The 27,765-nt window shown below is 34.3% G+C and overlaps 2 protein-coding genes across 2 annotated transcripts in view; both read right to left on the minus strand.

The window, feature by feature from the left end:
* Positions 1–2,744, minus strand: part of LOC140047167 (nucleoporin NUP188-like) — a 28,466-nt gene extending 25,722 nt beyond the window's left edge. Inside the window, exons 1-5 of the mRNA XM_072092022.1 lie at positions 2,673–2,744; positions 2,228–2,282; positions 1,723–1,796; positions 497–581; positions 136–216 (exon numbers count right to left, since the gene is read on the minus strand). Of these exons, the coding sequence (XP_071948123.1) occupies positions 136–216; positions 497–581; positions 1,723–1,796; positions 2,228–2,282; positions 2,673–2,686 (309 nt within the window). The 5' untranslated portion in view covers positions 2,687–2,744. The remainder of the gene's footprint in view (positions 1–135; positions 217–496; positions 582–1,722; positions 1,797–2,227; positions 2,283–2,672) is intronic.
* A 517-nt stretch (positions 2,745–3,261) lies between these two features.
* LOC140047169 (cadherin EGF LAG seven-pass G-type receptor 3-like) lies at positions 3,262–26,983 on the minus strand. Its single transcript, XM_072092023.1, has 8 exons — positions 26,660–26,983; positions 24,317–24,680; positions 11,987–13,072; positions 10,967–11,602; positions 9,978–10,191; positions 7,699–7,903; positions 6,935–7,038; positions 3,262–5,684 (listed from the first exon to the last, which is right to left on the minus strand). The coding sequence occupies exons 2-8, from the start codon at positions 24,522–24,524 to the stop codon at positions 5,495–5,497; spliced, it is 2,643 nt and encodes an 880-aa protein (XP_071948124.1). The 5' UTR covers positions 24,525–24,680; positions 26,660–26,983; the 3' UTR covers positions 3,262–5,494.
* Between the last annotated feature and the right edge of the window lie 782 nt (positions 26,984–27,765).

Genomic DNA, 27,765 nt, shown 5'->3' on the forward strand with positions numbered 1-27,765 from the left:
TCAAACTAGTTTGATGGTGTAGAAAGAGCTTTACATCACAGTTTGCCACTTAAATCAAGGTAGAATACCAGTAACTGTTTATCCTACCTAAGTATACAAGGATGGTGTATGTAGAGAATAATGATTATATCTAACCTGTAGCTGTTTAGCAGATCCTCGGAATCCATGAATGAGAAAAGATTCAAATAAATGCTGACTTTGTATTTCATCTAAAGTCTAATAAAAGAAAAGTCAAATATCAATTATTGTAAGATTTTAGATAATACAAATCTTTATTGTCGAGATGGTTTATTCATTTATAAAGCTCTGTGTACACTATCAAACTAGTTTGACAAAAAAGTGTGATGCGTCCAAATATCGTAGTGATATGCCCAAATATGGTAGTGATATGACATCATCGTGTCCATATATGAGTACACCACATTTGTTTGTCCCATGAAATTTGATAGTGTAGACAGAGCTATTTTATAGTAAATAAATATTAAAAGTTTCATACCAAAAATTTTGAAAGTCTAACACAGAAATTTAATTCAGGTTTTCCAATAGCTTTATCTCCTTTGAGCTTTACAGCTGATGCAGCACTGCAATTAATGATTTAAATAAAAATAACAAATTATTTATGGGATATTAAGTAACTAAATGGAGTGGTTATATTCGGCCAGTGGCCAGAAGCGATGTAGCGATGTTCCTGCACTCTGTTCAGTTTTAAATTTTATACGGAACATTATTTCAGTATTTTATTTTTCATTTACAATACATAAAAAGGTTATGAATATTTGTCTAAAACTATTGTCAAGAAAAGAAGCTTAACATGGAAAACAAATAAGAACAAAATAGTGTCAATCAGGGGAGAGGATAACAGGTAATACATGTTTTTTTAGTACAGTGAGAGAATTACAAACTGGGCTTAGGATTTGTCAAAGTAAATATTGATATTCCTGGCAGGGTAGACTTGATACACAATAATTGGCAAACACTACTGTACCTTGAGACCTATAACTTAATATTAATCAAGGCTGTCTCATTAACATTACACCTTTAACTATATTTGTTGGATGTAATTTGTCTTTTTGAGCAATTAAAGCAGAGAAATATTAGTACAGTAATATGTTTAGTATTTGATGTATAATTTGTATAAGAACATAAACAATCAAATCATCAATTACTAATATCCCTCGGATGGTATGACCTTTAAACATTGATGGATGTTTACCTAGGAAGATATGAAGGATGTTAACAAGTAGTAGTGACATTTTATGTCAAAGTTTTTGAAGATGGGCCTATAAAATGTTTTTAATTTCCTGTTTTTGAAAAGGATATTAAAAGGGTACCTGGAGGATATTAAGTGGGTACCTGGATAAGAAGACTGGAAGAGCAAATGTACCTATTGAATTGGCATCCAGGCAACAATTACACTTATTGAATTAGTGTGCTTGTTCGGACTACTAAGGAAATATATCCTTGAGGTTGTATTTCCTTTAAAACCCAAACCAATAGGAATTTCCCTCAAGCGGAATTTAGATAAAACATTTTTAAGAGTAAGGTTCCCCTTTGCCTATGCGTGAATGATAGCTGTGTCCAGTGGAAATCAATGAATGAGAAATTAAAATCAGATAATACAATTTTTTTTAAATATATTTTGAATATTTTTATACATTTTCAAATAAAAAAAAAATAAAGTAAATAAACAATTTTTATTAATTTGTAAACTATATTTAGTACCTTGGTTTCTTGTAAAACAGTAATCCATCTAAAAGTTTCTGTTTATTAACTGATAATTCATCCTTAACAAGCTCCTACAAATATAAAAATAAAATGGTAGTAACTAGTATACAGTATGTATGTGTTAATTTCATTTGTTTAATAGAGGTTAGTAAGTCTAAAAAGCTGTTTCTTGATTTGATTGATTGATTGAATTGATAAAAGCATTAAGAATCAAATAATGTTTGATACACAGTATAAATCATTTATAATAGTAACAATGCACCATATATTATGTTTAATATGTTTGCTTAATAAAAAAAAAAGAAATTCTGGGAAAAATAAAATGAATGTTCAATCAAGTTAATACTAAAGAGTCATACACTTTACATTTGCTAATTTTGTTTTTATAAATTAACTATTATATCAATTCACTACTAGTACTACTAGGCTAGTATATAGGCCTTATCCTTACTACTACTGTACTATCAACATAATGGCAGTTAAAAATCTTTGTTACACAAACCTTTGAGCGTATTGCTGATCTACCAGAGATGAGTTGAAAAAAGTCATGGTTCAATCTGTCAAATGTCATTAAAAAGGTGTATTTTTTTAAATGTAATTGTTTGTACATATATTATATGTAATTACTATTAATGAATTGTTATTATTATTTAATTTTAAACGAGGTCTGTACTATTGAACTCTACTCGGTAAACCACACAGCACTGCAGAGATAAATCAGCTCTACCCTAGGTAAGCCGGATCATTGGTTAGGCCTACAGTCTCCACTCTACACATACAGCGTACACACGCTTGACAGTCTGCATGCTGGATAGTGTGTGCCTACTGTACTACTAGGTAGCTAGGCCTAGGCCTACATATTTTAAAATTACAACTTCAAATCTACAATATATAAAATAACACGAATGTGAAAGTTTTGTAACACCCAATATTTGCACATATTGTACCTTAGATTTGTCATGTTTACGTCTTTCTTTATCACAATTTACCGCCACACTCTGGAAGCGGCCATATGTTTGACCTATGACCAGCAAGATTGACAAAAGTGTTGACAGAATTAGGTCGCGGTCCAACACGATTTCTGATTAAAATTAGCAGCATTCTACTCTCTGTTGTATTATTGGGTAGCTGTCAAAATGATGCTACAATTTTGAATTGATCACAAATTAGTTAACAAGTTAATTTACTTTCAATATAATATAATTTATATAATACATAATTTCAACAAAAACATCTTTCAAATAATACTAGGCCTATACACAACTATTTTAATTAAATTGTGTAGATTTATTTTTTTATGAACCTTCTGTGACAGTGTGCCTTAAAATAACACTATCCTTATTACAAAACAAGTGGTCTACGAGCCCGTCTGTAAGATTATCTTGGGATTCGAACTCTGCAGCTTCTGCTTATATGCGTGCACTAATACCATTATACCACTATTTACAGTGGACTTCCGCTGAAAGACTCGACTCAAAACACAAAACATTCAGAAACAATTGTTAAATTGCAGCAAATTTATTGAATTATACTGTAATCGGTCACATTGTCACGTTTTTTTTTATAAAATGAAATATACACAACGAATCATTTGTTTATTAAAGCCTACTATTTATAATACAGTATTAGTTATCGTAGAGTAGACCTATTTTATTGTTCTGACGTTGAACTAAGAATATACATAAATTACAAGACACAAATTGTATTTCGCGTTCACATTTTGGGTTTTAAACTTATCATTAAACTTCAATCATAAGTTTTTGAAATGTCAAGACCATAGCCTTTGCAATATCGGTAACATTTGATCAACGATTTTAAAGATATCGACATTCATCATTCAATTAAGAGAGGCCTTGTACAGATTAGATCAGAATCATTAATAAACTAATTAAATCAATTTGGGACCCAATTTGGCCTGTAGGCCTATACGTATTATATATAATCTTCTCAACAATATTCAATTGTAAATTTCAACATAAAACCACCAACTAGGATGTGAACAGTAAACGTGGAGCTATCTAAGTAAGTATAGTATATCAACAACCCAATATGTTAACATTAAAAATGACGGCTAATAATTTTGAATACAGATACATTTTGACAAAATACATATATGACATTGACCCTGTTTAAAATGTTAACCTTCTGTATTACCTATGTTTTCATATTTTGTTCAAAATTTGAAATGATATGAATTTATTAAACGTGATTTTGTTGTTATTCAAAATGAATAATAGAATACCAACGCGACAATCTGGAAGAGATGATGTCGCTCGTGGGCTCATCGTCGACGTACGCCTTTGCACATTTTTCCGAGTCCCACTTAGTGCATATTTTAGCAGTCAACATTTAAACTTCAACCTATTTCTAACTCACCACTTGTATTAAGCTCTGTCTAAAAAGTGATACGTGTATTTGATGTGCCCAAATATGGTAGCAATATGCCCAAATATGGTAGTGATATGACATCATCATGTCCATATATGGGCACATCACATTTTTGTCACATAAAGTTAGATAGTGCAAACAGATCTTTACACCATGTTACGCGTGCGCAGATTATGACGTGCGCGTCAAATGTGTGCCATTCACTAACAGTAATACGTTACAAAGACTAATAACATCGCCTACTATATATTCTAAAACATATTCTAAATTAGTTGATATCAAAAACAAATAATTACATATGCCCTGCATAATATTAATAAACCTATAATTGACATACGCTACGGTACAGTAGACGTACGTAAAAACAACATAGTTTAAAAACACGTATATTAAAACTAACAAATCCATAAAAATTAGTAATATAAAATGGTGCAAACTTTAACAATATTTTTACAAATTATTCACTATTTGTTTATTTGCACATTTATTATTGATAGTCTGAATTGGATTGTCCAACAATCAAACTAAAAGCTTGGTTCTCACTATGACACAACGCAAGAAGCGAAGGACTCATTATGATTGGTCGAATTATTTACGTTGCGTCTAAAGCTTGGTTCACACTAGGACGTAACGCAAGGACGTAGATGCAACACAAGTGAGTTAACCAATCACACGTTCGAATAATCCATTGCTTGAAATTGGTCAAATCACCTTGCGTTACGTCCTTAAATTGCCTCTTAATTAGAACAAAGCTTTAATGTACTGTATTTTATGCAAGCTTAAGACAAAAACATTTTCGATCAACATTATAAACAACTTAATACATCATGAACTTAATGTGGAGGCTGTAGGTAGACATAAAGCGATTCACTCATCAATTTAACGTCGACGCCACGCATATAACTATGCGATATCAGGATACGTGTCGTGGTATCACTCACTCCTCACACACAATTTATTATATAGTACGGTATGTTGCAGTTACCACGTCCAGTATCCGTGCGGGACGTGACATCATTTCAATTTTTATAGTTAACGTAATTTACTGGTAGGGCCTATACTAAATCACCCGATTCTCTTTACTGTATCTGCACATATTATGGCATTCTGTCCAGTATAATTGGAAAATTCTCCAATACAGTTTCACATAGTATTACTCATCAGTTTGTGTTTAGAATTATGATACCGATATCCCATGTGATACAGATGTGACCCTGTATCAAGTCTATTTTATCTACCCTCCAATTTCAAATCTACAGGGGAAACTACCTACATCATAGCTTCAACATCATTATATATTACAAACACAAACATCCATCAACAACCTTTTCTTACGTAATAATAATATTTATAATTTTAACGCAATCATTTAAAATTGTTATCATAGTTGACCAATCGCATTGCATCCAGCCATCGTATTCTTGTCCATGATGTTGCTAGCAAAGTCCATCAAGATACCATCAACATACACGTTTTGTAAGCACCCCTGGAAACCGTTACTAAGTACGCGCTCATCTTTATGATTATCTGGTAAACCGCCAATTAGTAGAGGTGACGTCACATCTAAAAACCTGCGTAACAATTTGGGAAATCATTAAAATAGATTTTCATCGGTATAGTGGGGAAAAAACTTAAGTTAAACTAGTCTCTTCCCTAGCTCCGTCTACACTATCAAACTTTATCTGCCAAAAATTTGATGTGCCCATATATAGACATGATGGTGTCATATCACTACTATATTTGGGCATACTATATGCGAGAACATCACACTTTTTTTGTCAAAGTATAGTTTTATAGTGTAGATAGGCCTAGAGCTGCTTTAATGTAGTCACCCAGCTTCAATTCTCGATTCACCCGAAAGGCCCTGAACCACAGGCAAGTCTTTAGCAAGTGAACTGTAATTTATACCAGTCATCAAAACCATAAATTAAATATTAATCATCGACGCCGTTTAATTTATCGTCACTAACATTAGGTTTAATCACCCAGAAAGTTCTTATCATCATCGTCTGCGCACAATTGGGAATCGAATATGTGTGAACGCACGGTAAGAGGTAAGTAGAAGGTGAGTTAACTTCCTTAGTGGTTTACTTTGGTTCATAACCATTCTGTCTAGAGACATATATTATACTTGTATACGTGTAAAGTACGTATTGACTCAACCTTTGGCCCCCTGACTATCAGAAAGGGTTTAGTCATAATGACTACTGCAGTACCGTAGATTCGAACCGAGAATCTAAGTATGAACTACCGTTAACCCAAGATACTGCCTGGATTAAGCTATCTGTACAATGGTCATTCTGGTTAAATGTATATTTATTTTAAATCTGCTGAATAGTCACAGTCACAGTCGAGGCTCATGATACTCTTAATGTGCTGTTTAAAGGTCGCTTGCCATTAGGACGCAACGTAAGGACATTTAAGCTTGGTTTCCACTAGTGACGCAACGCAAGGACAACGTAAGTGATTTAACCAATCACAATTGGGTTATTCGAACAGTGGCTTGTCATTGGTCAACTCGCTTGCGTTGCGTTTACGTCCTTGCGTTACGTCCTAGTGAGAACCACGCTTTAAGCGCCAAAACTATTTTGACCAATCACGACGCGATGGATCATCCGAACTGTCGCTTGTGATTGGTCAACTCACTTGAGTTGTGCTACGTCATTTGCATTACATCCCAGTGGGAACGAAGCTTTAGTTGTGTGTATTTTCCAAAATGATAAAAATAATGCTATAAATTTTAGTTTTCACTGATAGGTGAGGAATCTGAAGTATTTATTTAAATATAATTCAATTTATGATTTTCTTTATTAATACTTACCAATTGACCTTAGTTGATTGGGTTGCCGTGGCACTACAGGGAACGTTGCTAATTTTATGCTCATTCTCAATACTTCTGCAATTATCAATTACAACATCTATAATCTGTCCAAAAAAAAACGACCCCAAAGTCAACAACTGAAAAGCTGGCCTAGAAAACGTACGTTTAAATTAAATTTCCGCTGATGAGTGTTCTTCCAGGATGGCTGGCTGGCGGTTCACTAGTACTTTAAAGGCTAGCCTAGCCTAGCCACGCTATAGTATGTGAAAAAACATTGTTTTTTGGAAAATTCTCAAGTGGCATCTTGACAAAATAGACAGTTGACAATCGAAGAAATTACATTTTGTGGCAATCATTAGAAAGTTACGTGAGATATTTGAATTTGTGAACACGTGATGATGTAACTTTTACTGTTTTTGTGACAATTCTATAACTTTAAGGACAAGTTTAAGTGATAGAAAGGCGACCTTGCCAATTTACGAACGCAATTGGCGCTTTCCTTCAAAATTAGAAATATGTGTGACTTAATATGAACGGAAATTTTAAAATGTATATGGAAGTAGGTCTATCATTTAAAATCACAACACTAACACCACCAATAAGAACATTAAATACACAAACAGCTGTGAGTTTTAAATTAAATAGGGCCTATATGGTCTTATCCATTGCCCCATAACATCCAACTGTTTATCAGCGCCGACTACAACAGACAAAACTCTGCAGTACCACCAACATTAACTTATCATCTTTAAGCACTGACTCACTTTCTTATGGTATAGCATCGTAATGGTATGCCAGACCTGGTCATCCAAACCCCATGCTGTTCCAGCTAGCACCCGCATGGTCATCTGTCCGAAGGAAAAGGACAGAATTAAGTTTGAGTCGACGATCTCCAGGGCTAGAAAATCTCGGCGGTGATTGTAACGACCTATGTAAAGCAGCATGCCATCTTTGTGAGATGTCTGCAAACTGAAAATATAATTGGATGAATATTTGTATCGTTTTTAATAAACTTAGAGTCTATATTTTCAATTGAATTGAATTATTTTATTTATAGGCCTATTGGACGACCTCTTCAGTAAAAACTGGTCTCCCAGTTGGCCAAGTTATGATCAGTGGCTGTGATGTACTAGTCAATACACCGTCGTGGTAACCCCCTAACCCCTAAAAGATGTACTAGGTTCTTTAAAGTGCACATGAGCTAGATGTGTACACTGGACCTACGGTTTATAGTAAGAGACAAGATTCGTTCTACCACCAGAACCATGGAGCGAGTGTGACTCGAACCCTTTATTGCCGATGTTACGTAATTACGGTTCCACTGTCTTAACCGCTCGACCACCACGAGATAAAGTTATCCTAATACGGATACGTGGATGAGCAAAGAAGACTGAAATATGTTATTCTTTAAACATTTTAACCTCTCCAAGATTTAAAGCAAATGTAAAAAATAATGTGATCGTTGATATAATTCCAGAAATGGTCGACAGACAAAGGAAAATATAATGCGGTTCACAGACAGACAATAAATATTTATATATTTCCTTTCTAAAAACAAAAGAATGACATCAACATTTTGTACGCTAAATTTAGCTTTCATCATAAAAAAAATCACAAACATCGAATCATTATAAAACTGATTATCTAGGCTTGAAATGTTATGAACCGCTTTAAATAAAAATTAGGGCGCAGAGACGTTTAAGTGCCATGAAGAAAGAACGCGCATTTAAATGATGATGAGAGTGATACGTCTTTTGAACGCGCGCGTACACAATCAAAACTGTTTTCATAGAATGGTGGTGTGCATGCCATGTAGAATTCATCTGGTGCACACGGTTTAATATTACGAGCGCGTACACGATCAAATGCTATACTTTAGCGGAGCTCAATGCATGCACGGTGTCGGTCCATGTATAATTCATCTATATAGAGTGCACACGGTACCCTTTCTCTCCATCCTCGATGTAAAGTGAAATGACAGTTACCCATTGAATGACATTCCCTGTATGTCGTTAATATAATTACATTATATTTTCTGCCAATCTATCACGTTCCTTTCTTGCAAAACATCCGACGTAAATGTTAAAGTCCATTATATCAAATCAATTAATTAAATAATACGGATCATATTTTAGACACATCAATATGCCATGGCCTATAAATTATATAAAGTTAGTTGAAAAACCGACTTCTGGAGCTAATAATGGCGTAGCATTTTTTTTATTGGGTTTCTTTCGGCAGTGTTATTAACCCTTTTACTTCAATTAATATTGGTAAGCCAAATATTTTGGTGAAAGGTGGAAACGTAAATTACGCATACAAGAGTCGTTCTATTATTATCGGTATTTAGATGCGCGACGTGACGTAACTGATGATGTTTTGCGGGTTGTCTGTAAGAGCTTTAAAGTATAAAACAAATCGCATTGTCAAATTGGATTTAGATATATACTGCACGTCGTAATGCCGCCGTCTAGACTAAAGCATCTCTAATCTGTGGAGATTTCCTATAGATAGTGATAAGGAGTGCTTTAGTCCAATTGTGGTTCTGTAAATGCCAGTACAACAAACTATTAGCCAATAGTTTGATGCGTGACTCTGCTGTTCAGTAAGACAACATACAAGTCATCTACGTGATGTTGTAATACTAGCTACTTATTTGTCATGTAACCGAAAGTACGCTTATACAGTATCCTACATTTTTCTGATGTTCGTACAAAAAAATGTTGATAAGATATCAAAAAGAATCTTTATTTCATAATTTAAGCTTCGTTGATGGATTAAACCTTTATATTCATTCGCGCATGCTTTGCTCTTTATTCATTCGCAATTTACGTCCGCGCACAAAAGACGTACCATTACTATCATAATTTGAACGCATGCGTCTAAAGCATGATTCCCACTAGAGGACACAACGCAAGCGAATTGACCAATGACAAGCGACAGTTCGAATAAGCAATCGATTGTGATTGGTCAAATCCCCAACGTTGAATTCGTCGTTGTGTTGCGTCTCCAGTGGCAACTCATTACGTGTCACTAATTTTACCTAAAAGTGATATTAAGAGATTTTCTTGATTGTAGACTTGGAAAGGCTAGGTATGAATCTCCTGTAAAATGGCGTGACGTCAGCTCACAGTGAACCCCATCATAGCCGTTCTTACACAGACACTGGAACGTGCCATCTAGACGGGTTACACACTCTCCCCCATTCTTACAAAAGTCGGCTTGACACAGGTTAATACTCTCTGCACACGTATCACCTATGATTAATGTATTGAATAAAGTACCATTATTAATAGCATATTTGTTATGGTTTAAATTATGGGCGATTATTAAGGCTTAACGGAGCGGATATTTAACGCACCATTCAATAATTAATGTAATGTAACTTATACAGCGTAGGCTTAATGCCAACATGATTTAACATTATTATCATCATAAAACAATACTTATTGAATTTGGTCCTGGGAATTCCTTTGATGTTTCTACTTAGGTTATTATTATTAGTAATGTGTTATGTTATATGATTCGATATCCGTATCACACACGCACACTTAATATCAGTATATTTCTACAAGGATTTTGTATACATTTACCAGAATAATAATCCTAATATCTTTAAACCATTAATTCCGATAAAAATAAAACGAAAATAAATATAAATCGTTGGATTTAAAATTATTGAATGCGAATTTAATTTACTCCGAAAATAAGCATTAGATAGTTATCTACCGATTACAATTGGCATTTATAGGATTTAACAACAAATGTAAGCTAATTAGTAGTTAAGTATTTAGATTTATCGACAATGGATGCAGAATGGGAAGTTTATCTACAGATATCCCGTAGGTTTACACACAAGAAATGTATCATTGGCCGTCCTATTTTGTAATACCGTGATTTGATTTATACAGTAACATTATTTTTTTAGGTTAATTCAGGTGGCATAATATTACTATATTATTATAGTATAATATAATTACATAGTATTATTATTACTACTAAATTTCACCAGCAAAATTCATTCTCACGTACCTTTGAATAAGCCAGTACAATTACAGAGAACCCTGCCGTCTTCCATCGAGCATTTACTATCATTTTCACATGGGTTTGAGATTAGACACAAGTCCAGTTGTTCTGAACAGTCTTCACCGCCATATCCTGCCGGACATACACACTCTGTGTCATCTGACATTAATAAACCCGCATACACAACATCACGTCTTTCAGAGAACACCATAGACGTATCGTATACGTTACGTCGTAGCTGGCATACCTGATGGTTAAAGCACATCTGTCGTGTCAGACAGGGGTCTTCGTGCACTTGTTCGAATCTGAATCCTAGCCTAGATTCCAATTGTGCTGACGACAGGTAAAGAGCCGTCTTGGATGACTCCACAGAGAAGTACTTCCCGTTGCTATCTCGTACAGCTATTGTGATGTATGTATCACGTGATTGATGAACTGGTTCGATATCAAAGAGAAAGACGTTGTTGGAGTTGACCAAGAATATTTCAGCGATGGCTTTTCTGAATCGATTTATTCCAGGAATCGTAAGAAGCTCCTCCTGTGTCACGTCAAACACCCTCAATTTAAAACTGTAAGACGACATCTCTTCAGTCACCATTGTCAATTCTATTAGGCAGTGTGACTTGACAGTGTGTGTCCCATCTAAAAAATAAATATTCATCGTATAAATTTGCATAATAATTAGATAGTTAATTGAGTGAAATTACACAGACGTGAATGCTTGTACGTGAAATACAGTATTCAGAAATGAAAACTTTTAATTATGGAGATAGTCAAGTACAGAGAGATTACGATATATTCTAGTAATGTTATTAACCATGAGGGAGATTATAATATCGATATGTCCACGATGTTAATAAAACATTTCTCGGCAATTTATAATTGATGTTATAATTAAGTATTGATGCAACAGAGACATCAATTTCAATAACTGGACATTGATCATCAATGCTATTGTTATTTACAGGAAAGTTGTTTGTAAAACTAGCCTTGGTAAAAATCAATAACCACTTATTATTTCCTTACCACTGACACTGATATACATTCTCGTCGTGATGGTTTCGTTGATTGATAAAGCTATCTCACTTTTTCCCAGCCTAGCTAGCCCATTGCTGTCCACAGTTATTAGGTCTTTACCGTCTGCCGTTTGGCCTCCCTCAATTACCTTGAATTTCAACCTGTCGTCTGCGTCTCCATCTCTAGCAGGGATCCAGAAACCCGTCCATCCGGTCTTTCCTTGGAAGTAGTTAACAAATGCAACAAAGTCTGGCAATGTTGGTCTGTTATCGTTTGTATCCAAAATGTTGATAACCACTCTGACTTGGGAGAATACATCATCATGATATGCGCGCACAATCAGGTTAAATCTTGTGTAGTGTTCAAAATCAATCGTCTGCCTGTTAAAAAGTTGTCCTGTTTTCAGATCAATATCAACAACATCCTTCCCGCCCTTGTGAAGGATATATTCTATTGATTGTGAACCCAGAATATCATTTGCAATATTAGCATGTAATTGGCTAAGAGGGTGATCTGATAATTCATCATTTTCGGTGATGTTGATGTGTAGAATACTAAACGAGAATTTGGGTACGTTATCATTTTTATCCGTTACATGAACAACGTAAGTTGTTTCCGAGAAAAGTCTTCCAATTTTGGCGCGAACTGTGAGTTCATACCTGTGTACGTCTTCGTAATCGAGTGGATAGAGTACGCTCACCACACCAGTCAGTTTAGAAACTTTAAAAAGACCTTCGCGATTTGGTTGTACTCTTGTCAATGTGTAACGAACACTTCGTTGAAGTTTAGTTGTTGAACACTTTGCGAAAACAGTTTCATTAACATTACCAACAACGTTTTCTTCAATGTAACCTTTAAAACCTTTTGGTGGGAATTTCGGTGCGCTAATTATTCTAACCTGGACTCGTGTAGAAATCTGATTGTCAATAGGATGTCGTATTTTAGCATGAACAAGTAGATTATATTTGGAAGCCGGGAGGCTTTTGAGTGAACCTGTCGTCGTAATGATACCAGTGTTTCGGTCGATCGAAAACGGTGGAGCTTCTTCTTTCGATGTCCTTAGTTTTAAACTGAATTCCACATTGTCTCGATATTCTATAAAGTTAAAAGAAAGTATTAAAAGTATATGATCAAAGTGGCTGCATAATGTAAGTACAGTAACTACTACACCATTAAATCAAAAGTCAAATTACGGAACAATGACAATGATGTGGTATCAGTGGCTATAGAAAAAAAGCAGAAACCTAAATGAACACGATAAATTAAAACAGACAGAAAGAAAGTACCAAACCTTTGTAAAACACTACTCACAATAAAAATAGTGAATTCAGGGGGAAATGTCAAACTCATTCTGTTGATAAAACATGAGACTTACCGTCTTTGGTTTGTAAAAATAAATTTAATATTAATATTATTATTAATATTTAATATGTATCAGCATGTTACATAAACAGTACTACCATTAATACTTCTGTAACTGCTTCGGTTCATTAACCATTAGTCAGCAGTTTTTCACGCGTAACCTCCATTTTTATCAAACGTTATAAAAGTTGATAATTAAGTCAAAACTCACAGGTCAATACAAGTTTCAAATTGGTTACACTTTACAAACTATGATTCACTTATCACTTTTTTTTTTGCAGTTCTCAGGGGAAAATGTAAAATTATATAATATTTGTGTCTTAAAGATATGGAACATTGATGGAAACATCAAATGGTTATGACTTAGGATGGGGCTTTTATAATAGGTCCCAGGTGTGTATCGATGGAACACATTTGAGGCTCAGACTTCCACCTTTAAATTAAAAATGGAAGTAATCTAAGTATAGAGTTAGTTATCATTTAAGCAAGTCTCTAGAAAATTACAAATCCAGTAAAGTACATCTTGTCGGGTTTAATCCCTTCAAATAAGTGCACAAACACAGCTCCTGCTTTATCGGGACACAGCAAACGTTTTGACTTATTGCATTCATCTTTCTTATGCCAATCAGTGGCGCTTAATTGAACACGTGGATAAATATGTGTTTCCTCTGTCTACACTCTGAAACATTATGTGACAAAATATGTTGTGCCCATATATAGACATGCTGATGTCATATTACTACCAAATTTGAAAATATCACTACAATATTTCAGAACTTTTTTTGTCATTCGACGTTTTCCTCGTTTATACGCGCAAGTTAATGTTACGTGGTGGTGGCGGCGAATTGTGTTGCGTTGGTATTCAAATGTTTTAACCTTGAAGTCAATTCGATCTGGGGATCTTACGCGTCTAAATACCAGACTGAAAAATCGAGACGATCGAAATTAGAGAATCATTTAAACACAACAGGGTTTAACATGTAGCAAGTTAATTCGAATTGGACCCCTGATATTAGATGAATCACCTGGCGTTAAACATGAGATGCCCTACAGTAGTATGTGGTCTGCTATTAGATTGTGCTTTTTCTGACAATAAAGTGAATAATTGATTTAAATATTACTACGAAACTATATTAAGTGCACATTACGTGCATAAACAGTCGGTGAACTGAGCTCAAATTATAACAATTAAAACAGAGAACTATGAGATGTATGAAGTATTTAGAATGATACACGATGGAGGTTGCAGCCGAATAAAGGAAATACACATTTCGTGACACTTCTGCAGTTGGTCAACAACAGGAACCCTAATATATCAAGGCCACATTGATATACAATAAGGAACAGGTTATCTATATTAAAGACAAGATATTGAACATTGCTTTCTTTTGTGAAAGTACTTTAGTGATGACCCGATAGCGAAATTGTTCTCCTAAACTAAAATTAAAAGCATCTGTTATGTATAGTTGGGTATTGATACGAAAAAGCAGCAGATAGATAGCGCGTGCGTACACATCATCATTTAAACGCGGGACTCTCAAAGTCTACACGTCTGGTCGCTATGTGAACATTTGTATGCGCGGGAAAAAATGAGTGACGGCAATTTATTATTTGCTAATACTGTAGTAGGCTATTTGAAATAGTGACACAGTGGGATGGGCAATTACCTTCCCCCGGTACGTCGGCAAACGGTTCACTGTATAGTCGCATTACTAAGGCGACATTGTGGCGCAATTAGTCCAGGGGCTACCCTTGTAATCAGCACAGCGGGACAGCGGGTCAGGGGATTCGTACACCCGGCCTACTGCCATGTTCGTGTTTATCATTCTAGTGGGGAAAGCCCCTGGAAACCCGAGAGAGCTTTACGTTATCCAAATCTGTCATTCATCATTTTGAAAATGATTCAAGAAAAAAAAAATACAATTCATTGTAACAATGTTTGTGGAGAGGGACTATAGATTTGCAGAATATGTTACATTGACCAGCAGAGGTTTCCGTCTTGTTTGTATTGTTCACCTAGACCTATTTATGTTATGAAAAAAGGGAGTATTACTGAATGTCTGAAGACTATGTTGAAATCTTGAAAAGTCATACAATAATCTATTATTTAATATACTATTTATGACGTTCGACGAACCATTCTCTTCAAGTCATTGCTCGAATCGAACAGAAACAAAAGACTCCTCAAGCTACTCAAATATAGATAACTATTTGAATATCAGATATTATATCTATTTAAACGATTTAACAACTTAAGCCTTGTCTACACTATAAAAATGTGATAAAAAAAATGTGATGTGCCCATGGACATGATGATTTATCACTATACCATATTTGAGTACATCACACGTTTTTTTGTCAAACTAATTTGATAACTCCATGATTTGATAGTGTGGACAGAGCTTTAATTGTTTGTGAATAATGTTCAGATACAATACAAATACAAAATATAGCAAGGCAAGAAAATCTTCGAATAATCACTTTATTATCCGAATATAATATAACACAGTAGGCCTGTAGTAATTAAATGTTATATTTTAAACTTAATTTATATAACCACGCTGAGAACAGATGGTGAAACAGCAGGCCTTAAAACGTTGTTCCCAATTTGACGAATAGAAAGAGTTTATGTGCAACCAGGTAATTTTGACCAATCAGAAGTTCGGAAGATCCATTGATTGGTCCAATTACTTGCGCTGCGTGTGCGTGCGTTTGCGTTCTATATACCCGTCATGAGAAGAATTAAAGTAAAGCTCTGTCTACACTATCAAACTAGTTTGATAATAAAAAGTGTGATGTGCCCAAATATGGTAGGTAGTGATATGCGCAAATATGGTAGTGATATGACGTAATCATGTCCATATAAGCACATCACATCAAGTTTGATAGTGTAGACAGAGTTTAACGAATATTATGATATTACGTGATGTTCAATGTCCACGGACAATTCAATTTTAGGTTTTTTGTTGTGACGTCCGTGGCAGTGGGAAAACAATTTCTTTCAAGGATGATGTTGGACATGGAAGGGACATGCCGACGACATGTTAAGCAACTGAAATTGCAGTTCCTGTTTTACACGTCTATGGAATAAATTAAGGAAGATACAATTACATATCAATGCTAAATATTTCATTGAAGAATGTTTTGAAACGTTGTAAGATGACACATAATTTTAAATCAATACTTGAAAGCCGACAAAATATTTATCATATGATTATTTATTTGTACAATCGATGAAAATATATATCCCCATCATGATAAAATTAACAAATCGCCCGATCAATTGATTTGGTCCATTGATCGATTAATAAATTGATCAATTGATTGATTGGACTGCTCATTTTAAACAAATCTGATTGGTTAACCTATCCTATAAAAGTATTTAGGCTATGATTTGAGAATGTCATGTAGAAGAAGAACCAATCAATTATTGATAATTCCATATAATTGTGCAAACTTATTTTCTATAAAAATATTTTTTAAATTAGGAAAATACGGTAATTGATATAATAAATCCGATTTGATTTTTACGAATTAAGAAACGTTTACATATAACTTTAACATTAAATTTAATGACAAAACTTCGATCTATCTTGTCATTTTATTCATCATTTTAAAGATTTGATTTTTGATTGTAAAATTTGCTGGAGGCTTTTTTATTGAATAAAAAAATGAAGATAACATTCTGTATTGAGAGTAGATTATAAAGTTCAAGACAATTGGCATGAATTAAACATAAAACAATTTGCCGAGATCACCTAAGTGTAGTAATCCGATTTGACTGATACGAATTGTAAAGTTATTTTATTAATTTCACTGGAGACCTTGCTGATATGATCGCTAATTATCGTTTCCTTCAAAAGGAAAGTTCTTGGGAGAGAGGCGGTGGAAGTAAGCAGCCCCAGACGTGATTCATCTCCAGATGCAAGGCCTAGCCTATACCTTATTTATTTAATGATCTCTGCAAATTGTTATCTGTACAGAAATCTAATTTTACTTAGATTGCACGCGCGCGTCATTTTTCATCGTTTTGTACGCGAAGCACTAAGTACACGCGCGCGTATAAAACGATGAAAAATACGCACGCGTGTACTTTCTGTGTTATTTATGCCGGTTATTCATTTACATGTACGCGTGTATCTAATAGGAAATTTAAAGTTTAAACATAATGTCCTATCGCGTGACTGATCAAGAATCCATTCAATTTAAAATGAATATTACGTACGTGTGAATGGTGTGTTAATGATTGACATGTAGATACGTACATAATAACTGGAATTTGTCATATTTTATTGGGACAGTTTTTAATTATGATTAAATAGGTTGATTGACAGAAAGAACAACTTAGCTCCATGACGTAAGATATTAGTTTATTATTTTGTTAGTTGGTGATTTGTTAACGAAAATGAACCTTGTATTGCACATAATCTGAAACAAATTGAAAATCAGATTTGTTTAAAGCTGCTACCTTCAAACATATTACAAAGTTTGTCCTTATTAAGCAATTGCAATTGCCACTAATCTAATTAGAATTGATTTAATGATGTTTTGTATTGTGAGTCAAATTATTTAGCATAGTGAATTAGGAATAGATGATATGCCTACATGGTTTACACGTTCCTGCTGTTTTTCTTGGTAAATGATAAATAAATTATGTACTAGTCAAAATTCAAATGGAATTGAGCCGTTTCCGAACAAAATTATATGTCTATATATAATATATCAACTCTATAAATGTGATGAAATACTGAAAACAGATTTTTGTTTTATTTCAATTCTATGAACACTCATAAAAAAGTGAGTTAACGTTTTTGGCAAGTTAGTCTGTCTGTTATGTGGGCCTAAGATGTAAGTCTTAGGGGACAATTTGATATTAATAGGGGAACATTTGATATTAATATGGGGACAATTTGATATTAATAGGGGACCACTTACTATGGGTTCTGCAGAACTTAGGAGTAATCATACTTCAACCTATATTATAGTATTTGCAGAAAAAGTGAATAATCGCTGTCTGTACAGATTATTCTTGTATAAATATTAACGAACTTCCCCTTCGGTTGTGAACACTTTACGATAAGAATCCATCACCAGTCAAGAAACGTGCAGGTGGCCCTAGGGTTTACTTACAAATCCTTCTTGAATTCTTATCAAATATCAAATATAATGATAGACAAATATGTATGTGCTATCGCTTCAGATCTTCAAATATTCCCATTAGATTTTGGCAAAACTAAACATACGTAAGCTTAGGCTTATGTATAAAAGGAGTAGCAATCGACGTCCATTTTGTTGACATTATAACTGAACATTCTTTCCATTTCTATAATTGTAATATATTTATATATTTCCGTTTCCTTTATTAAATAATTTCCCCCATCATTAAGGCGTAATTGTTTGCAAGAGCACTGGTTCTATGGACTTTTTATAAACTAAATTTAGCACATATTGCATAGAGTAAATTCAATACCTTGCTTGAATGGACGCTAGTGGCTCGTGACGGTCTCCAAAACCCTAATTTCCTTTCGAGGGTTGGGAACTAAGAATTTAAGAATTAAATTAACTTTTCGAACTTTTACATCTAACCCTAATTGATGAGATGACAGAGAAGTGAACATTGTATTCATTTCTATAACTAAGCTTTACAAGAGAACCATGAATGCCAATCCAGTTCGTTTGCTATGCCTGGCTAGCACGTCTATTAACTAATTTGATTCTATTGAATCGACAATAGTTTAACATCTTTAAGCGCCTGCTGTCATGTAATGTGTGAGTATGTATGCCCCACATTAATATCACCCAGATAGCGGGCAATAGACCGATCAGATAGGGGGTAAACAAGGGAACTGCTGCTTCTTCGAGATTATTAAGACAAGCACGAAGATAACAAATTGTTCACGAAGAAAACTAAAACACTTAACGACATCATGTGTGGTTTAGCGAAGTTTTATCATGGATTTAGCAAACATACATTATTCAGAATATTTGAAATATCCAACTTGTAGTTTTGATAACTGTGGGCCAATTGTAAATGCATTGCTTTAAAATCGGAAGATAACATTTATGGATACATAAAAGGTCTGTTGATATTATTACGTTGCGTTGACAGCAAATATCTGTTATGTAATGTAAGAATTATTCTTTAATTCCAGTAGGCCTACTTCAGAAATAAAACATTCCTAAGCCACATTTAATAATCGCTTTCTAATATTATTGAATTTGAATCGAGCTAATTTTTTTAGAAGGTCTACACATGGGACTTGGTAAACTTCCGGCAAACAAAACAGACCTTCCATGATCAATGTTAACCCTGTACAGTAGTAGTCCTAACTATCTGTACCTATAGATGGCACAGCAGCTGATCTAGTAACTTCAAAACAAGTTTTGTCACTTCTATTTTTAGTCTATTTACACCGCTACGCACGAGTCTGCACACGCGCAATGATAACTTCCAAATCACCAAAATCTACATAAATCATAAGCTGACCATTCTGTTCTTCAACATGATTTATTTACAATTTTACATCTAATTATGAAACTATCACAAATACCTCAGACAATCCCAAGCGAACAATAAAAATGCATAAATGTTTCAACAAGTTTAAACCTTTGCTATACACAATGTTCCACATCAGTTGCAAGGAGACATTTTATACCACAAACATTTCACAATAACGGTATTATCGGATAATTTGATTAAAGTCCCACTTAATTGAGTATTTGATACCTCTTTCAATTTTTTACAACAGTAACCTATAAAACAAGGAATTGTGCATCTGGTGAAGTTTGGTAAAGTGCACTCTCGTCATACCGCAATTGAATTAGGCATTCAGTTTAATTCACTTTAGGCCTAACCACCAAACTTCTTCCATTTAAAATGAGAAAACGGGTGGGTGTCACGTGAGGTTTTCTTTAAAAAGGAGTCCTGTAGTACCTACGTGTTTTTCTTACGATATAAATACATTTGCAAACAATATTCCAAAGAGCATTAGAATTACTCGCACGATTATAGTATTTTTATAACCCCATCACGTATGCATCGCTTGTAATTGGTCAAATCACTTAAGCTTGGTTCCCACTATAACGTAACGCAAGGACGTAAACGCAACGCAAGCGTTTGAACCAATGACAAGCGAAGTTATAGACAGCAATCACAAGCGAATAAGCCATCGCTTGTGATTGGTCAATTCACTTGCGTTGCGTTACGTCCTTGCATTACGTTCTAGTGGGAACCACGCTTTACGTTGCGTCTCTAGTGGATCATTTAAAAAGCATAACAATAAGTTGTGCTGATTTAAGCAAAATGGCACACAAAATCGTTCAAAAAATCCTGAAAGATAAATATCTCTACGGTGTAACTCATAACCCTACAGTATATTACGTGTACCTTTGAGTGCTATAATCTCGATTCTCGAGGGCCCTTTGCTTTAAGCCAAGGGATTTGTCAATAGTTATGAGTGATGAATTCCATAAAGTGAATGAGTCCGCTTCGAACAATGCTTCAGTTCGCTACAAGATTGCTACTGTAATTATTAATTCCGTCTCATTTATGTTGTTCAACAAGAGTTCAAAAAAATGCATTATACATTAAAGTTGAAATCTTAGGTGTCAACGCTTAAAGGCCAGGTGCGGGAAAAAAATTTCTATTGATCATACATTTCAATAATTATCGATCTATAGTTTCCCCTATGTTTCATAATTTTTGGGATTTTATTTGTGTTACACTAGCTTGTTGAAAATAAGCACTTTCTTATCAGTGGGGGGATAGTTCAAATTACACAGTAAAATCTCTATTCTTTTGTACACAAATTTTGTAAATAGAGAGGCATTTTAAAAAGCTATGAAAAATAAATGGTGTGGTAAAAAATGTTATCAGATGACCAAATATAGGTAATATAACTTGAATATTACATTTCTGATATTTTTATTCAACTTCAGATTTTTATTTTCATGCTATAGCAAAAATTATCCACCGTATATCCACCATCTTTTTTCACCGTCTAGGGAGTCACCAGACATGTTATTACATTAAGTTAACTACCTAACTACTGAAAAAAAGTCTTCCTGGTTTTTATGGAAGAATTTTGCCAAATTTTGTATTTGACCATATTAAGGGAAATTCATGTTTTTTCGTCTCGATTTCTGTTACAAATATTTCATTAATGTACAATTAACCAAATATTATATTTAAAATTCATGCCTGTACCTGAGCTTTAAGGCCACTTGTATCTGTTTTGCTATGTTGTGTTAATGTGTAGACATACGTGTATTAACTACATGATTAATAGTATTGACAATTTGCGTAAAAAAAAAGAGAAAAGTTTGGCACAACATGTGAGGTGAAGCCCACGATGTAGTCTTAAGCTCTGTCTACACTATCAAAGTAGTTTGAAAAAAAAAGGTGTGAAATTCACAAATATTATGGTAGTGATATGACGTCGTCGTGTTTATATGGGCATATGTTTTGTCACGTAAAGCTTTACGCAGAAGAAACATGACCGAAACAAACACGACAAGAGCACTTTTAATCGAGGAGGAAAAAGTAAACGTCTTCGTTGTATTTCTCTTATTATTATTAGTTGTATAAATGCAAATTTGTTACTATACAAAATGTCCCAATACGTCCTTGACTCAGATTGACAGAATATGTTAAAAGTCTCAAACAAAGGTATAATAGAACACCAATTTAATTTATTTTAGCAGAACAATTAACTAAAAATGTCTAATCCGATAATTCGGATGAACAGAACCGGTGTTTCAACGGTCTATTGATTTCGAGTTAAAATTAAATAACTGTTGATGAAAGGAATTGGAATGGTAATTTAAGTTAATGGAGTAACACAATTAAAGGTGTAATGACAGATGTGGCAAATAGACGTGCAATTTTCCTGTCTATTTATTATATTAAGCTTGGTTCTCATTGGACGCAAACAATGACGTGGGTGTGTTGACCAATCATAGGCAACAGTTTGTATGATATGTACGTCATGATTGGTCACATTACTTTACGGCGCGTGTACGTTATTGCGCTACGTCCTAAAGATTGGTTCCCACTACTGTAGAACGCAACACAAGGACGTAAGCGTAACGTAAGCAATTTGACTAATCACAAGCGATGGATTATTTGAACTGTTGCCTGTCATTGATTAACAATGTAACACGCTTGCGTTGCGTTTACGTCCTTGCGTTACGTCATAGTGGTAACCAAGCTTAAGTGGATGATTAGCGAAGTTTGTAAGTGAGTTTTGATGTATGATGATGATCTATTTTTGTTTTTTTATATATTTAATATTTTACCAATTTATTAGGTATGTTTATGATGTACGACTACGGTGTCAGCCATTGGCTGCTTGTGTCATTTTAATGATATACCGAAATATAATCATTGATTGTAACATGCATGATCTTAAATGCGTCTGACTATTTTAAAAGTCGTTTCAATTATGTTTATTTATCCTAATTGTCCAATATGTTGAATATTAGTTTGTAAATTGGATACAACCCAAGTTTGTAGAGTTTGTGAAAGCCATTCATCAGAAACAATTACAAATACACGAAAGTATTGCATCACAATATTAGTATATGCTTATAATAACAATTTCAGTAGTCACTGTAGGGTGGGTTTTAATTGATGACTAATGCAGCCTAGCATATTGGCATTTAGTGATTCCCATATGAAATCATGAAGTTTGACCGCAAGCCTAGGTAAGTGAGGGTGCATAAAATCAATTCAAATATCCTGGGTTCCCTTATTATGAATTAGCATTAATTTTAAATAAATATAACAAGAAAAACACAAAGTATTTATAAGAAATAATTAATTGAAACGGCAGTCGTAGAAATAGGTATTTTTTCCAATTGCGGTGTAGGAAGTTATGGATAGAAAAAATGAATTCGAATTTAATTAAAGAGATGATGATCCAGGGACGTAAAAAAGACTATATAAAAGGATGAGATGCAACACCTATCTATATACATGTCGACATGCCATTTGAATAACCCGAATATATACCCTTCTGTGTAAAGAAAGTTCAGTTACACTAGTTAACTTTATCAGAAATCTATACCTATACAATTATATTTATTTAGAAATAAAATCTCAAACGATTAAATGAATAATACCCTATTATGTAGTGTTAACAATTGTGCTAAGCCGCGGAGTCACTTGCAACTATTCAGACAGTTCTATATGCACGTATTATAAGTAGTTATTAAAACAGGTCAGATATATTTGTGCTGCGATTTGGTATTGTATACGAACATTGACATCGTCTTGCACACAATGAAAGCCGTAGTAAATTGACACTGTCATTGCTATATAATCCTGCGCCAAACTATTCAAAATAACCAATAAGGTGTTTATATATTTTACAGAAATGTTTATACGAATGGCCCTTTTATTGCTCAAGGGAACTTAATATGTGGATTGCCTTATAACTCAGGAATGTTGAAAGAACGAATCCGCAGATCACACGGCTGACGCAACGCAATCAGGGGAGGGGAAAAGTAAGACAGAGAAGATAGACTTCAATCTTCTCTGATCAGAAACGACATCATCATCATATGGCACGCCAAGCTGTCATCATCAACACAATGTCGCTTACAACGAGAAATGACGCTCTGAATATACCTCTTACAACCACCCGATACGTCAACTCATTTCTCATCCATAAAAAAAAAACTCCTGTTTCAGAAATGTTTACTCTTTGAAACCTCAAAACAGTCAAAAGTGTCTCTGATGAGAACAGTGGGATAGGGCCTACTTAATTCAAGTCAAGTATGTTGTGCAATTTGGTCTTGCATACTAAAGTATTATAAATTTAAAGTACGGTAGCCTATACAATTAAACACCGACCGAGACCTACATCTTCTAATATATCTATCTTTAGTCAGATCAAGTCAAGAATAAATTATATTTAATCCATACAAAACTTAAACTATTTTAAGAATGTCTTGGCGGCAAGTTCAAAGTCTTACCTGAATTACTGGTGGTCAGTGGTACCTCGATCACGGTTGAACCTATCGGAGACGTTTCCTGGAGGGTGGCTTTGAAGAAAGAGCGAGGAAACTGTATACCTGGCATACTGACGGGGCGGACACGCCTACCCTGGAGGCCTTCCCCGGTACCTTCACAGGAACCCAAGACGAGGCTTAAAATTACACAAACACAAGTTAAATTTGCCATATTCCTGTCTGGTTAGAGCAATGATCCAGTCGGAGACCCAGTACGTTAATTCAGTCGCCTCTAGCGCGGAGTACGCCTACGTCGTATACAGATCTGCTCAATTTATAGCTCTTTACTATCAGTGTTTATACGCTCTACTGATATTATCAGACGATGCTATGGAAAAGAAAAACAGATATTTAAAAAATGTGGAGCAAATCTACCATGTAGTAAGGAGGATAAATGGGTACACTGGTAACTGTCACACGTCACATAAGATATAACCTTCAATCACTGTGAGTGTGCTTCAGTGATATTAAAGATCCAAATAATGTAGCCAACCAAACTAAATAGATCTCAATAGTGCTAAAACGTAGGTAAACATAACTAAATAGATAATATACATAAGTAGTTTAATCCTATAGTCATGCTGAGGATTATAAACATGAATTCTGGTACAAATAAAGAGATACAAACATTGAAAAGATGCACACCACTGTAAACACATCCGAACAATGGCGACAAACAATGATATTGTAAAGAACATGGAAGAGATATACGTATTGTTAACTTTTCTTTCAATGAGATTCCCTATATCCAGAACAGTGAATATAAATGCGATACAAAGAATGCGTAATAAATACCGGTATGAAATGAAATGAATACAAGTCAGTTAAAAAAATAAACAGAAATAAGTAATAAATAAAATTATCTAAAATACCAATAATTGTTCTGAGAATTTACCTGGTTGCGCCAATAATTGTAAAATACGATACGAGGTGAGCTAGCGTACATTTGTAGTACGTACAGTACACAAAAATACCTGGATAGAGATCGTATTCCCACAACCAACTAGTTCATTATTATAAGCCATGAATGAAGGCAATTACTCACGAAGGAGACTATTTTAATTCGCAATATAAGAGCGTAAAATGTCAACAAAAAACAGCTGTCGTGAAGCGATATTTTGACAGGTTCCTCGTGGGGGCTAGGCTTGCCACTCCAATGTCACAAAAGCACCCTAAAACGTACCCTAACACCGATATCACATTTCTACAAACCATATACTCAGGAACTTATTAATATTAATTTGTGTCAGTTTAATTGTATAAATCTTTATTTATTAAAAACGTACATTTCTTTACGTTCTACGTTATGTTTAAGAAAACCTTTTAACTTAATTAAATAAACTTTGTTATTAAAATATGACAATCATTTGATAAATTAATTTTGCTATAAAAAAGAATGCAATTAAATTAATGTCATTTGATTGGTTGTTTAGATTGTTGCTTAAAAAAAAAACAAGTTGTAATTGACAAGGTGAGATGAGAGGATCAACAAATGAAGTCACCAGTTTTTAAAAAAAATCTGCATTTTGGTTACTAAACAACCCATGAAAACACAGTATTTTTTTTTTTTTCTTTTTCTGGCATCTGATTCTGATATATTGACTAATCCTTTGTTTAGAAATAAACGAATAAGGGCAAATTGTTAAATTCTAAATAAACTCGCATAAATATCGCAAATCATTATGTTACAGCATATTTCATTCAATTTATCATCTATTATACAGGAGGTGGCGAAAAGGTCAACCAGAGAACGTAATGACCTACAAACTAAAACTAGCTAGAGGTTTATTTTCAATAAAATTGAATAAACCATCAAATTACATAATAATCTTAATAGTTATACCGTATGTTAATAAACAAACATTTCAGACCCAATTTATCAAATGATTGAGCGCAGGTAATCACTCATTTCTATAACTCTCTGTATGATGGTAACATTCGGTTTATTTTGGACCATATCAAGCATGACTGAAGTTTTTTGAACAGATGATACCCTTAGCACTAAAATATTGGGTGGGTGAACAGTTAGTTGGACACATGGACCTAAATTCTAAAAAAATCTAATTGATAGGTATAACATGGTTGACGGAACTCAAATACGCACTTTTAATAATAAGAGAATGGATAATGTGCATAATTATCGAACTTCCACTTTAGGAATCGTATTCTACCGTACATCTCAGAAATATGAAATGTTGTACATCATTTATGACCGCCTGGACCTATTCACCTGAGCAACCGACCCACAGGAAACGAAAAGCGTCAATCATATATGGGATCTCCCACAAGTCTATTTACACGACATACCTGAGTGTTTGTAGTACTCCTCCGGGTCTTTAGACATTCACCAGTAGTTTTGATCTATCAACCATTCAACATTCCTCAAACATCTAAAACTTTACAATGTATTTGCGGCTAAAATTCCAAATGTAGGCTATTGGTAAGGACTTAATCGTTGAACTAAAATACTGGTTGCACGTGTGTTCAATAGATAACTATCCGCGGTAAGAACGAAGTACCGTATAGTACTTCAGTAAGTAGCGTACGTAATAATCCCTATTGAAGCTTCAGCCAATCACAATCCGTCAAGCAATTGTTTTATTAACCTGTGTTTAATCGATGAACTTGTAAAGGACTCAGGGAGTGATTCGCTCAAGGTATGTTAGAACATTACTACTATGCTGAACTTTTTGAGCCACGTCGTACTGTGCATTTATCCGTAACCCGTTTCTTCCAATGAACTCCTCACACACTGCGAGCCAAATCATACAGCGCGCTCACTTACTCCACCAAACGCGTTCTGACTTACCGCAGGGTCATGCTAGCAAAGAGCTTCTGTGGTTTAGTTAATTAGTAGCATACGAGTGATGAGACACGGTCTTCGTAAAATGAACTGTCCCCGGTGAGAGGACAGAGAACATTAAGTAATATGTCAATAATAATCACCAGGACTCGACTGATTTGTAGCTGGTGTAACTACATGCGAATATTAGCTAAAATGTCAACAGGGGACACATTCACGTCATGAAATGAATGACATTATTCAATACCTTTATGTAAGCCACTAAGTTAAAGTAATGTTTTATTTTAACTCTTTTGATTGGCCCGATTTATATATATGTACTGTAGGTTATTATATGTGTTATTGGATAAAAGGAGTGGGGCAAATACTTGACCAATCACTGGCTACTGATCCTAGCAATATTAATAAAATACATAGCATTAGCATAAAGTTGGATAGAAAATGCATTGCTTTTGTTTTAAATGCAATTTCAAATATATCAACACCTACTCTTTAATCTATACATTCACTGACTTTTTTAAGAGGTCAATTTGGAGAGGTCAAGGTGACAGTTGGCCCCACGATTTCCTTGAACCATGGAAATTGGTAATATTAGCTGGCGTCAAATCGT

The sequence above is a fragment of the Antedon mediterranea genome, chromosome 4 (assembly GCF_964355755.1).
Source record: "Antedon mediterranea chromosome 4, ecAntMedi1.1, whole genome shotgun sequence".
Classification (NCBI taxonomy): Eukaryota; Metazoa; Echinodermata; class Crinoidea; order Comatulida; family Antedonidae; genus Antedon; species Antedon mediterranea.

Coding starts and splice junctions, on each gene's coding strand:
- LOC140047169 (XM_072092023.1), bottom strand. CDS start 24,524: ATGGCAAATTTAACTTGTGTTTGTGTAATTTTAAGCCTCGTCTTGGGT. Junction 13,073..24,316: donor ACTGACCACCAGTAATTCAG/GTAAGACTTTGA, acceptor TTAACTTTATAG/AATATCGAGACAATGTGGAA. Junction 11,603..11,986: donor AATGTATATCAGTGTCAGTG/GTAAGGAAATAA, acceptor TTTATTTTTTAG/ATGGGACACACACTGTCAAG.